This window comes from Colletotrichum aenigma (genome assembly GCF_013390185.1).
Source record: "Colletotrichum aenigma strain Cg56 chromosome Unknown KSG_Cg56_contig04, whole genome shotgun sequence".
In the NCBI taxonomy this organism is placed as follows: Eukaryota; Fungi; Ascomycota; class Sordariomycetes; order Glomerellales; family Glomerellaceae; genus Colletotrichum; species Colletotrichum aenigma.
In genome coordinates this window covers 2,987,498-3,001,315 of record NW_023500910.1, presented here as the reverse complement: position 1 = coordinate 3,001,315, position 13,818 = coordinate 2,987,498, and the positions used below count along the sequence as shown (strand labels likewise).

General features: G+C 54.8%; 3 protein-coding genes across 3 annotated transcripts; 2 read left to right on the top strand and 1 right to left on the bottom strand.

Annotated features, from left to right (window-relative positions):
- Window positions 1-1,876: 1,876 nt before the first annotated feature.
- On the top strand, window positions 1,877-2,263 carry CGCA056_v006690 (UPF0357 protein; the record flags this gene model as incomplete). The annotated part of the gene is made up of 1 exon (XM_037321939.1): window positions 1,877-2,263. The coding sequence occupies one exon, from the start codon at window positions 1,877-1,879 to the stop codon at window positions 2,261-2,263; it is 387 nt and encodes a 128-aa protein (XP_037180420.1).
- An 878-nt stretch (window positions 2,264-3,141) lies between these two features.
- CGCA056_v006689 (putative Delta(7)-sterol 5(6)-desaturase) lies at window positions 3,142-4,298 on the bottom strand (the record flags this gene model as incomplete). The annotated part of the gene is made up of 3 exons (XM_037321938.1): window positions 3,142-3,349; window positions 3,407-3,988; window positions 4,048-4,298. 3 exons carry the CDS (start codon window positions 4,296-4,298, stop codon window positions 3,142-3,144), a joined length of 1,041 nt encoding a protein of 346 aa, XP_037179434.1.
- Window positions 4,299-11,135: 6,837 nt separating this feature from the next.
- Window positions 11,136-13,167, top strand: rco-1 (Transcriptional repressor rco-1; the record flags this gene model as incomplete). The annotated part of the gene is made up of 5 exons (XM_037321937.1): window positions 11,136-11,268; window positions 11,324-11,405; window positions 11,473-12,361; window positions 12,419-12,886; window positions 12,940-13,167. The coding sequence occupies 5 exons, from the start codon at window positions 11,136-11,138 to the stop codon at window positions 13,165-13,167; spliced, it is 1,800 nt and encodes a 599-aa protein (XP_037179435.1).
- Window positions 13,168-13,818: the final 651 nt, after the last annotated feature.

Sequence of the window (13,818 nt, the reverse complement as noted above, 5' to 3'; positions counted from 1 at the left end):
CTTGAACCCGTTGTCCGGCATCTGAACATACGGTTCACCAATTGCTCCACAAGAACTGGGATTGGTTATTGATGATTTAATATGTTTCGTACTGAATTTTCATGACTTTTATCGTACATTAATTCCTATGGCGATCACCAAAAGCCGGCATCTTTCAGGCACGAAGAGGTAGATTGAAAGTAACAGCGGGGTCGGTACCGGGACCATGGTTGACATAGAGCTCGATATAGATGACTCGATGGTACTCGCACAGGCATATAGATGGCGAAGCAGAAGAGATAAAACTCATGTAGCATGTGCTTTCAACTAGTGCGGACAACCCTGTAAACTTGTAAAGCCCACGACGACAACCCAGAGGACTATATCTCGAGAGGAATGAAAACAACCAGGCCTGGTCGATGGCAACACATGTAAAATGGAACTGCCCGCAAGACGGCATCTCCTGGCTCCGCGGTCACTTCAAATTCGGGTTTGCTGTGTATATTTAGTAGTTTACGCCAAGATTGGGAGTTGCTTGTTTGTTTGTTCTACCAGGACAATGATGTACACGTGGTCTGTGGTAAATGTGCTTGTGGTTCTAGCGGCGCCGCTGTGCCATGGTCAAATACCGAAGTGCAGCAGCTGGGTCGTAGTCGGAGGCTGCCCACTCAGGCCGGGTAAAACTAACTCGCTAATGCATCACTGGAAAGAAAAAAGTCCAAGGTCTCCCAGCTCACTACTAGTATCCGCGATTATGCGAACAGGGCGATTGGGTCTCACGCAAATTGACTTTTGCGTCAGTCGCATGTCCATCACGGACGGTGCGGCGACATTTGACATTGTTCGGTCAGATTGCAGTGCCTCTTCCTCCGAGATACACAACCTTACGACACAGATGGTCGGCCTGGGGCAAAGCTATCGGAGCGCAGCTGTCCTATGGTAAGATGGAAGTGAATAACTAGGAAGGCTTCGTCGAGAGACATCATCGTTTCTGGCCAAACTGAAACTGTGACCCAGCGATCTGGCCTGTCTCCACGAGCCTGCCTTAGCAATGGAACCGCAGGGCAGGCCCAGAGCTTCCCGCCGCCGGGTGCGCATCATTCCCCGACCAAGGGAACCCAGGACCCCGAGAGGGGCAGCATCAGGTCTCGCCATGCATTTCACGTGACGTACCTACCTTACCTAAGGTACCTTACCTACCTAGGCCGAAGGACGTGTCAGCGCATCTCTTCGCGCGCCTGCGGACTGCGCCTGCGTTCTTACGTACCTCCCTGGCATTCTAAGTGGGGCCCAGCAGACATTCAGCAGCCCGCCTGCGCGGTGACAGAGACTCGCTGAGGCTGCCCGAGAGCTCTCGCCTTTCTGAGGCCACTGGATCAGACGGAATGCACGGGGTGGTAACAGCCCCGAGAGCCCAGGAAAGGGCCCCAGAGTTTACCTCACCTCACACCCATCCTGTCGTCGCACATAGCCCAACCCGTCTCCTTCCTCACTCCTCACCTTAACAAGCTTCACCGATCCTACAGTGTAGCAGGAGTCTCCGGAATCCCCGCGCCTGTACAGGGCCCGACATGATTGCTTGAACTCACCAAACGGCAGTCTTTCTCGTCGTTTCGCACATATACTCTGTTTTTCTTGTTCCATGATACCTCGCGAATCCTGTTTTCTCTGTGTACTCCGACTTAACTCCTTTCACATTTAAGCAGCGCGAACCTCACGATATTTTCTTGATCGCGTATACGTCCCCCTGTCAAACTTCCGAACCCAACGGGGCTGGTGACTTGGTCGCTGAAACCTACCTCATTGCGCGCCCGCTGTCGCCTGCACTCTGACTTCACGATCCTCCGACATCCCCGCAACATACCTCTCAAGCGACGCCGAACAACCGATCGACACCATGTCCTACCTCCTCTACTCGGTATCCTTCTTCGCCCTCGTCATCGCGACGGTCCTCTACCTCACCCGCACCCACTGGCAGCCTTTCCTCCCGAACCTACCGATTCCAGGCCGCGATTACATCTACTCCCGCCTGCCCTCCACTTTCACCGGCGACATGGAGGCGGGTCTCTCCAGCTCGACATTTGACCTCAGCGGCAACGTCGAGTCTGGCGACAGCCGCGCAGGCCTCGATGATCGGAGCAAGGCCGAAATTCTCAAGATCATGAAGAAGCGCAGAATGAGGTTCGACGAGGCTCGTAGGGTGTACATGGAGAACCGCTTTAAGGCCAACGGCATCGGTCCTGACGGCCGGCCCCTCGACCCCAAGGCCGTCACCTTCAGCTAAGATTATGGATGACAGTTGGTTCGAGGCATCCAAGCATATAAAAGCGTCCTGAAATAAGATCTCTTTCGTAAGAGAAATCACAACGACTGTTAATCTTTGAAGGAGGAGAGCTGTCTTCGCGCCCGCCGACGCAAGGAAGCCACCTTCAACGATGCCACCATTCACAATATGGTCTGCTATGAAGCGACTACAACAACCCACCCAACACGTCGTCTCCGACAAAACTTATCTCCTTGGTTCATTCGTGTGCTTCTCAAATATCCTGCTGGCGTGGAGAATTCTGGCGTTCGGAGTGTGCTTCCCTCTTTAGGATTGGGATTTCTTCTATTAAAGCTCAAGAGGCGGACGCGATGCTTTATCTCAATCGTTCCGAGGGTCTCTTTTCTATGTGAGGTTGGTTGGCTTCTAGCGTTACAAGCTGAGCAACTGATAATCATTCAATATCATGTGGTTTTTTTTTTTTTTTATCTCATGCTGATTAACGTCCCCAAACTGATTTACCGTGCTAGTGCATGTCACCACCACTTTAACCCTGACTCATCATAACTCAATCTCTGATAGGTATCCAGAACCATCTATGGTAGGGACTGGACTATGCCACTAGATATTATTGTACTTGCAACTCGCCTGAGCATACGAGATGCCAGATCGTCACGGGCGCACTTCCCCATGTTCAGTCATTTCATCATCCTCATCCACCTTTTCACCTCATCATGCAAAAGTGCTGAGGTTCATATGTACAGTCGAAAGTCTGGCAACGTCCAGGTATTACAAGCGTTTATAATGCAGTCGTAGGCAGCCGTTGCCAGCGCCGGATGAAGTGTTTTGAGGAGACTTCGTGACAAAAGCCTGCCACGGTTTCAAGAGCATCTTCACTCTTAGTTATTCTTCTTTTGGTCGACGGATGCACCATACTGGCGGTCATCGTCTCCCTCGACCTCCTTCTGGATCTTTTCCATGTCCTTGATGCCGGACTTCCAAGTCTCTTCGGACATCTTGGTCTGCTTGTTGAACCATGCGAGATCGGGCTTGCGGTAGCTGCCGCCAAGACGATCCCACAGCGTGGTGAACTGGCCGTAGTTATAGCTGTGGATACCTTGTTAGCAACTTTGACTAACCTCTCTAAACGGGTTGACAACTTACTTGAAGTAAAGGTGGTGGGCAGTGTGGCAGGCAGAACCGTTGATGATCGGGTTGTCGGTAATGTACTCGCCGTCGTGAATGAGAATGGTCCAGAAGTTGATGAACATGAACAGAGCGACATAGGCCATTTTTTGTAGGGGGAACAGCATAGGATAAACGTGATAGGGGACGGACTGTGCAAAACCATCGAGGGGGTGGAAAGCGTGGGAGGCATAGGGGGATGGCATGATCCACTTGTGGTGAGGCTTGTGAAGGTGCTTGTAGACGGAAGGCAGATGCAGCCAGCGGTGAATCCAGTAGATGCAGAGGTCGGTAAAAAGAATGAAGAGCGGGAACTGGGCCCAGTCGTACCAACGGCCGGGTCCCTCCTCAGTGGTGTCGTAGAGCTTGCAAAAGCCGCGAACCTCAGCGAGGAAGGTGATGGCGGTGCAGAGAGACATGATGGGCATGGCCTTGTTAGCCTGCTTCATCTCAAGCCACACCTGGTTCTTGAGAAACTTGGGGTGGTTGAAGGTCTTCTTGTCAAAGATGAAAATGTACGAGAGGGTGGCGAAGACGAAGTAGTTGAGCAGTCCGAAGATCCTGGGAACCTTGTTGTTAGCGATCGGACGAGACGAGTCAGGAGGGTAGTTTCGACATACCAGGTGACGAGGAAGAGCGAAGTGAACTGGCGATACATGTTGTCTCTTGGCCAGGCGCTCATGTAGGCGGCCTCAGAGGGCTCGAGATGAAGCCAGTGAGTCGCGGGCTTATACTGCCATGTCGAGAGCGGTTGCGCCGTGGCGTTGGCAGCGGTGTGGGGGAAGTCATAAGGGGCTGCGCCGGCGGGCAGCAAAGAAGCGTAGATCTTGTCGCCGACGAAGGTGTCGACGACCTCGAGAACGATATCCATGGCGAGGTCGGATGCGGAGGAGGGTTCTCTAAAGGGGTTTGCGACCAGCTGCCGATGTTTTGGTGACGCCAGAGAGAGGAAAGAGAGGAAGGGTGCTGCGGAAGGGAGCGGCGCGAAACGATTTTGTAAGTGTTAGGCGAGTTGCAGCGCAACAAGTCGCGGTAGGTCGAGGCGAGACAGGCAGGCGAGATGCTGGGGGGGCAGCTCGGGAATATCGTTGGCTCCGAGAGATCTTATCGGACGTTTTGGTGAAAAAAATTCTGGGGCCACAAGAGGGGAGCAATTTGCCTCTAAATGGGACCGCCAGGTTGAGCGTGGTGGGAAGCAGCCAGGGGCGGGATCGGCGGTGTCTGCACTGCGGCGGCAGCAGGCAAGGATATTGCTGTAAGTCGGCAGTAGCGTCGCAACAGACGGGCTTTCGACGGGCTTTTGGCGTGCCCGAGATGGATGGCGACGGATGAGGACGAGGCAGAGGAAGAGGATGACAACGCGAAAGCAGTGACAGCGGCAGCCGAAGGCCAAGCAAGCTGTTCTTGTCCGGAGGGATGGAGTTGGAACTCAGGTGCCCTCTATCCGGTAAAGTATGATGTCTGGCCTACGCAAGAGACAGAAACTACTTTTAAAGTAACTTAAGGGTCCCGGGCCTCGAGACAGGCAGCCACCGACCCTTGCGTATCCGTAAGGGTTCTGTCTGTACGGATACAGAGTTGGGAGGATCCGTAAGGTTTGACGACAGGTGAGATGACAATTGAATGCGAGATGCGGAAAGGAGGAATGAGATGGTTGCTTAACTCACGGCCACACAACGCTGCACTAGAGGGAGGCAGGACGGCAGAGCTGGATGTGGCGGGAAGAGCTTGTCTTTTTATTGACACAGCCTGGAGATTCCCGCACGCAGCCCGCACACCGACTCGCCCTCACCATCATCACACGACGCTGCCTGAGGGCAATCTTGTAATGGGATGTTTCTCTTTTGCTCCAGCTACTCTTGGGTGGCACTTTGGCCTTGAATGGCATGATCCAACTCATGGACTTCCCGGCCCGGGAAATGGATCTTGACCCTTTGGGTGAGGTTCGACGTGATGGAGGGACTGGCGCCCAGCCATTGACGCCTCTGATTGGCCGCTGCCCCTGGACGCTACACTTACCGTGCTGCGGTCCCTTAGGGTGCTGACACCACCCAACAATCATTCACCTCACACATGGAAGTTCCTTAGATTCCCGCTGTCGACGGCCGCCTGTCGTTTCGTATTCGGATCCCGTTCCCACTGCTCAAAGTACTTCTCCAACATCTCGCCCGCACCCTCACGCCTGCAAACTGCTACGCCACTACTCTTTCACGGGCCGTCCTAATGAATGACATCTCGCAGCGATCTCTGCATCTCGCCCTCCTCCACCTCCTGTGCGCAGTAGCGTCCACCAATGATCGGGCCAACACCACGCCGGACGCTGTCAGTCACAACCCGTTTGGCCACAGCCTCCATAACTTCTCGAAGCACGTCGTCGTAGTGTACACACCGACTCCCATTCCCCAACGCATTATGGATATTTCCACTGTCCCAGTCCTCCGCTATTCTGGCTCCAGCGCTGTGCGGCGCGTCGGGCACTTCGGCCCCAGGCAATTGGGCCGGATACCAACGGCCATGGACCATGTAGATTATAGGGAGTGACGTGACTTTTCTGCTTCGGAAGTCGTGGTTACCGGCCACTAGATCCACTTGTTGCCGCTAGACCGACTTTGGCCATCATTTTCTGAGCGCTGACCTGCAGGCATGATCAACGTACGAAAGCCATATGACGATGCCCTTTTACCCCTTTGCTGTCCCCGCGTTCCCCTGAATTGATGACAGACAGTGCACTTACTGTTTCTTCTCGGCGCAAACCCTCTCGGTCGGACATTGCGGCGATTTCCCACTCACGCTCACGGCACGCGATAGCAATAAACCTGATAGACCTGATGTTGATTCCCTTTCACCTTGGCGGGTGTGTCCTCTCATGGCAACCCTGCGTTGCTGCGCTGATCTTGGAACCTGCGCCTCCCAGCGAGTCGGCACACACCGCAAGCGACGTCTAGAACGTTTCCAAAGGCTGTTGAAACGAGCCATGTTTGGTCGCCTATCTCTGCCAGCCTTGACCGCCTGCCTCTGACCCGGTGGCTTTTGTTCAACTCATGATCCTAACCCACGAGAAACTTGTCCTTACACGGTAGACGTATCCCATCGCTGTGTTCGTGACTTGATCGAACCTGAGGCCGAGTGTCACTCGCGTTCACTGGGAAATCTCGGTGGACATTCCCAGGGATCTCTTGGGGATTTATCCTGAATACATGGCATACGGGTAGTAATCACAGTCGCAGACGGTCGATCTTCGCGACAAGTGTCTTTGATGTCGCATGATACCCGTGACTCGATTGCTCGTTTAGCAGAGCAAACCCCGGACTGGATCTACAAACACCGCAAGAGCGTCCACCCTGCATGAGCCTCAGAGTACTACTAAGTAGTAGTGCACCATCAGAAAATAGCTCGCAATCAACGATGAGGGAAAGAGATATGAACTATATGCAGTCGCGCGTAGTCACCATCATCATAATTGATAGCATGTTTTTCAAGCATCGAAGTTCCTCGAAGCGCCATTTTCACTTGCGAAGTAAATTGGCTTGCCCCGTTGAAGAAGCATCACATACAGAGCGAATATGCCTATTGTTGCTGTGAGCTTTTGGCCGGTACTATATGACTATCTCGTGAGATTGTGAACAGTGCGTCCCTATGTCATAGGTGACCCTGAAAAGCATCCAATACTTCAACTTCATTGCCCGAGAGACGACATGAAAACAAACCAGATTCCCACACTCCTCGACTATCTTAAGACGCAGGCAACGACCAACGACGGATGATGGACGGCGGACGACGGACGACGGGGGAGACTCGGCCGGCAGGTTCCGACGGCTGCATTGCCGGCGTCTGGCCGGCGTTTGGCATTGGACCCGACCAATTTTGCCTCAGGCCACAGCATGGAGCGCCGCGGACCTTTCGGGCAGACTATCCCTGCCTTAGATATCTTACCTGAGGGAAAATGTTCGTGCCTCCTGCCGACTGAATTCACCTAACCCACCACCTATCTGGCTCTTCAACGCTATGGCACCCCCAAGTGCGCCCGATTCCTCGGCCGACGGCTGATGGAGAATTTCGCTGTCTATATATTGTGTCCGACCGCGTTTACGCCGCCTTCCACTCGACTCTGCAACTTAAACACTGATGCTAGTACTGCAGATTGCGCATTGGAGTTGCGTCTGAAGTAGGCTCTGTTTGGAGAGGTGCCAGAACGGCATCTTGGAACCTTGGAAACATAGGACGGAAACCATGGACGGTCAGCCGGCAACCATCGGTAATCCCTCCCGACCCTGATGAAAGTTGAGCCACAGTTGCACGAATTCCTCCGCATCGCTACTGAAGTAAGGCATGCAAAAACATAATGTCCAAGTTGACTATCGCTTGCCCGGCACGGACAATCCAAGAGTTGTCGAGCAACTACGCGCCGTTGGCTAGCTCGCTTGTTGTATGCGTTTCGCAATTACGGCTTGTCTCGCTTCTGATCCGATCAACGTCGAATGGCTATCCGTAGGTTAGAGGCGCATCCGGAACAGGCAGCAGGCGGTGCAAATGGGAGATGAAAAAAGCAAGCATCGTCAAGCAATGGTGGTGTGTGATGAATGATTGCCCACTGTTGCAACTTGCAGCTCCGAATACCCCACGTATCCGCCGCTAATCGAGCCATAAATTTTGCAGCTGGCGGCCCATCGCGGTTGGGTGGTACGGACATTGCATAGCATGGCATGACACCGGCACGGCAGGGTGTGCGGCCAATGCATGCAACCACCGCTGACATTGACTGTTGCGGTCGGGGCCAGTTTAGAGCTAAGGAAGGTAGGTGTTATATTTTTGAAGAGGAAAAAAAAGACCAAAGATTAGGAAAGGAAAGACATGAAATGAAATACCCACGGCACCATCGCCAGCTTCTGTACATCGGAGTATTGAACGTTGCGGATCCGTTCATGATGATAAAATTGACCTCGCCGACACTCACCGAGAAAATATTGCAAGGCGTCATGTCATGCCTCACGCTCTGCAATCCGAGGCACCCTCCTCCACATTCAGCAGCCATTTTAGCAGTTCCGCACGCGTCGGCGATAATCATACGCCGGCACTAGCAAGGCAGGTGCAGGTTCTTCCAGTCTTCACACGTCGTCAAACTCTCCCTCGTTTCCATCTTGCGCGGCGGAGACCAGACCAGACGATCCACCACAGACACAACCCTCATCCTGCTCCTCACACCCTCACCCTGACCCTGACCATGTCCATGACGGTTGAACTCCCCTCCCCTTAAGCATCTTAGCACATTTATTTACCCTTACCCTTTCACACACCCCCAATCCAACCCAGCCAACCCTCTTGACCCGCCCTTACTTTCGCCTCAAGCTTAGCTGCCACGGCCTGGCAAACCCTCTGTCTCACCTCACCAAATGGAACATTCTCCAGTGTCCCCAAAACCCCCTCCTCCCCCCCCCCCCCCCCCCCTCCAATCTGCACACCCCGACGTGCTTACTGCGTGCCCACGCCCAGCTGGCTGCAAGCTCTCAGGCCAGTGACCACACCCTCTCACACCCACCCCTGTACTTGCGCCTAGTGCCATCGTACTTGAGTGCCACGGCGCAACTGCAGGCTGCACCGCTGCATCTCACGATGATTGCCCTTTTTGCCTTTTCCGCAACAGCGAACCCTGCCTGGGCATCATGCCTAACGCCTTCCCGTACCATCCCATATCACCGTCCTATCTCGTCCCATACCTTCCGATTCCCTTCGCTGCTATCCCGAATTTGCGGATACTTCTGCTGGATGAGCCGCGAACGTGAAATGCATGCAATCTCTACCGCCCATCCTCGTCTCTTGCACTGATCAGCATTGTGTTGGTCGTTGTCGTCCTTGACCAGCAACGTGCTCATGTTATGCCCATCTCATCGTGACATTCGTCCACGATAATGTACCAACCTAATGCCGAGCTACGTTCCGCGGCTGAGGGTCATGGAGCCCACTCGTAGAGCGCACCCAACTGCAGACGAGCCACCATCTACTTATCAAAGATCTTTCGAAGAATCGGCGGGTGGTGGCCGAGCTTCATATAAGAGATCACAGTATATTCAGCCATTCGGCTTTGGCGAGAGCCAAGCTGGGGCATTCTCTTCGAGGTTGGACATGGTTTGCACAGGGAGACAAAGACATAACGCCATCCATAAAGAAACGCGCCCAGTCGGCCGTCACACACCAGTACTCAGATGAGTCAAATCCTCCTCTCTCGCAAGGCTGCGCGGGGTCAAGGCGCCAAAAGCTGCGATTGAGAGGTTAGGTGAGTTGTTGCCTTCACCTTTACATACCTACCTACCTATGTAAAGTGACGGGACGAAAACCGCGACATGGGCCGTCATGGCAGGTAAGGTACGCCTCCATTCTATGTCGGTCTACGGTACCTTAGACGAAAGGTAAAGGCATGTACATTACCCACCTTACTGGGCTTACCTACATGAGATGCAAGTACCTACCTAAGACATACCACCCGCGGAGAGCTGCACCCCACTGACAACGCTCCACTCTGAGCACTAACACCGAGTGGAGCTGAGCCGCCCTTGCCCCTGCCCCGGTCGGTGTCCTGCCGCAACTCTGAGTCGCCGCTGGCTGAGTTCCCACGTACCCACGCACCACCCAGATTGAAACTTTCCTCTGGAAGGGAATCAAGCGCCACATGGGAATGGACGGTACGGACCCACGTCTCGAGCCAGCTCACCCCCAAAAACAGCCAGGCGCACAGACCTGATGCTTTGGCAGGGTATCCGTCTCCCGGTAGGTACTCTTTTCCAGGAGCTCCATTGACCCTGCCGGTACCAGAATCGACGCTAACAGTTTGACTCCAGCCCACACCAAAAGAGGCACGCTCAGCAAGTCTTTCCTCTTGTACCTGTCGACACGCCTCTGATGTAGAGTCGCTCCGCCGGCTACTTCGTACCTTGGCATGCGCCTGGTCCCACCTCAGGCGGGCACAGAGCAGTTCCTCCCCCAGGGGCCAGGGCAGGCGGCTCCCCGTCTCTGACCCAGTGTAGTGTGCTCGTCTCTGCCTCTTGTTCTTTGCCTGTGCACCTAGCCGGGACACACACACAGACACACACACATACGCGCTCACATTGGACACACACACACACACACCTCACCTGGCCTGAGCTGTCTCCTCTTTCCACTCGCCAGCCTCTTCAGGTCCTCTCTTTCCTTCCTCCTTGCCTACTTGAGCTTTTTCTTCTCCTTCTCTCTTTTTTCCCGTCTCCGCCGTGACAACCTCAACGCGCGCGCGCTGCATCATCGGCATCCTCAATCGATCATCACCAACATCCCTTTCAACACGCGCCTACCCTGACGGCATTGGTGTCCGTATTGGCATCGCGCATCCACTTGCGTCTCCCTGACTGGACGGCTTTGCCGCCTCTCGCTGTTGCTGTCGCTGGCAGCCAGAAAACCCCCCCCAGACCTTGCCTTAGGTAACCCGCGCCTTTTCTCCAGCACCCGCAACGCAGAAGGGGGCCCATTGCGGCGACGCCCAAATTTTCCGAGCTTCGACCACCAAGTACCACCCATCGTCACCAAACTGATCATCTTCTTCGTCGACGCCCGATCGCCGGTTGCTCGCTTTCATCTTCACCAGCATCCACACCTGTGATCAAACATCGCCGACCTTCGCCCGGCCGACGGATATACACGCCGTCTTCACTGAGACGTCTTCCAAACATCAATCGCAGCCATGTCCATGTATCCGCATCGCGCCATGGGCGCGGTGCCCCCCAACAACTCTGCCCGCCTCAACGAGCTGCTCGAACAGATCAGGACCGAGTTCGATTCGCAGATGCGCACCACCGAGGGCTATGAGCATCAAAGTGAGAGACGCGCCCGACGCCTCCATCAACGCTAGCACACTAACTGTGTTTATAGTCCAGGCCCAGGTTCAAGAGATGCAGCTTGTGAGGGAAAAGGTGTACGCGATGGAGCAAGCCCAGATGAACCTGAAGCAAAAGTACGTCACTCGATGCCACCATCCCAGGCGTAAGCCTACAGAATACTTACCATCGAGTTTCCAACAGGTACGAGGAAGAAATCGCGATGCTCCGCCGCCAGCTCGAAGGAGCTCGTGGAAACGCGCCTCCCAGCATCGGCGGGCCTCCTCCCCATGCCGGCCCGTCGCAACAGCCTCCTTCCATTGCCCCCGGCAACGGTCTTTTCAACGGCATCATGACCGGCGGTGGTCAGGGCCAGCTGGCCCCTCCTCCTCCTCCTCCGCCCCAGGACCAGCAGATGGGCCCGCAGCACCAGATGGCCCAGGGCCCTCCAGGACTCCCCGTCCCGCCCCCTCCCCCCCCTCCGCAGTCGCAGCAGCCTCCTTTCCAACAATATCCTCCCCAAGGCCCCGTATCCAACGGTCTTGCATCTCAGCCTCCCCAGAGCACCGCATCTCCGGGTCCCGGCAGACGGGGTATCGGCAGACCTCCTGCCGCCGTTGGGCCCGCTACTCCCCAGATCAACACCCCGATCCCTTTCCCCGGCGCGACCCAGTCGCCTCAGGTCAGCCACCCGACGCCTGATCACGCCCGCATGGGGGGCCCTCATGCTCCCCCGGTGGGAAACGCCCTTGGTGATCTTGACCCGGATCGCCTACCCCCTCACTCCAAGAAATCGGGTCACGACTGGTTCGTAATCTTCAACCAGCATGTTCCTCGTATGTTGGACGTTGACCTGGTTCACACTCTGGGCCATGAGTCTGTTGTTTGCTGCGTGCGCTTCAGTCACGACGGCAAATACGTGGCCACCGGATGCAACCGATCCGCCCAGATCTACGACGTTCAGACTGGAGAAAAGTTGTGTGTCCTCCAGGACGATAGCGTTGATATCACCGGCGATCTCTACATCAGGAGCGTCTGCTTCAGCCCAGACGGCAAGTATCTTGCCACCGGTGCCGAGGACAAGTTGATCAGAGTAAGTCGATTAAGTGTGGCGGCCATTAAATGTCTTGATGCTGACAACCTCTCGTAGGTTTGGGACATTCAATCTCGACAGATTCGCAACACCTTCTCTGGCCATGAGCAAGATATTTACTCCCTAGACTTCGCGCGCGATGGTCGCACGATCGCGTCCGGCAGTGGAGACAGAACCGTCCGTCTGTGGGATATCGAGCAGGGCACCAACACTCTCACCCTCACTATTGAGGACGGTGTCACCACTGTTGCCATCTCTCCCGACACCAAATACGTCGCTGCTGGCTCACTCGACAAGAGCGTTCGCGTCTGGGACATTCACCAGGGCTACCTGCTTGAGCGCCTGGAAGGCCCTGATGGCCACAAGGATAGTGTCTACAGCGTAGCATTCTCTCCCAACGGCAGAGACCTTGTCAGCGGTAGTCTCGACAAGACGATCAAAATGTGGGAGCTCAGCACGCCCCGTGGTCTGCCGAACCCTGGTCCCAAGGGCGGACGGTGCGTCAAGACCTTCGAGGGTCACAGAGTGAGTATCACTATCATATGTCCTTTGAAGCGTGCTCTAGCTAACAGTTTCAGGACTTCGTTCTTTCTGTTGCTCTTACTCCTGACGCTGCTTGGGTCATGTCTGGCTCCAAGGACCGTGGTGTGCAATTCTGGGATCCGCGCACGGGAGCTACCCAACTCATGCTCCAGGGCCATAAGAACTCGGTCATCTCAGTTGCGCCTAGCCCGACTGGCGGCTACTTCGCTACTGGCTCGGGTGACATGCGGGCGCGTATCTGGTCCTACCGCAGCGTTCAGTAAACAGCTGGACGGTGAGTGAAGACACCATAGATGGAGAGATTTGTCGGACGAATATGTATACCAACAGCCGTTGTAGTGTGGTTCGTAGTCAAGGGTCTGAGGCGGAAATTGTCCCTACCAATGTCTTGGGATAAACTCAGTCAAAGACAAATAGGACGGTAAGGGCGCATGGGTAGTGATACGTCGGAATCTCGCAGCAAATAGCCGTCGCTAATGAAGTTTTGATTGAGCATTGATTGTCGTAGCAAGGGTCAGGAGTTACATGAGTGAACTGAACAAGTCCGAGAATTCATCCCCCTTTTTCGACTTCTTCACAGGCTTTTTCTCTATTTTATTGTCCTTTAAAGATCTGGTGGGGCCAGCATTCTCTACCGGGGAAACCATCTTGCGCTTTTTCCCCTTCGCGGTCTCCTTCCCTTCCGGCCTTAGGGTGGACTGTGGCTTTGCACCCAACTGGAGCTGATCTCGGGAAATGGCTATGCCAAGATCTACAGGACCAGAGGCTCCCTTCGTGTCTTTGGCCAACGCGGCTGTCGGTTGGGCTGCTGACAATGCGGCAGGCGGCTCATGGTGACCCTCTTCAACGCAGTCAGGGACCAAAGACGCCACTGCAGAGTTTATGCCGGCCAAAACACCAAGGAGGACCAAGCC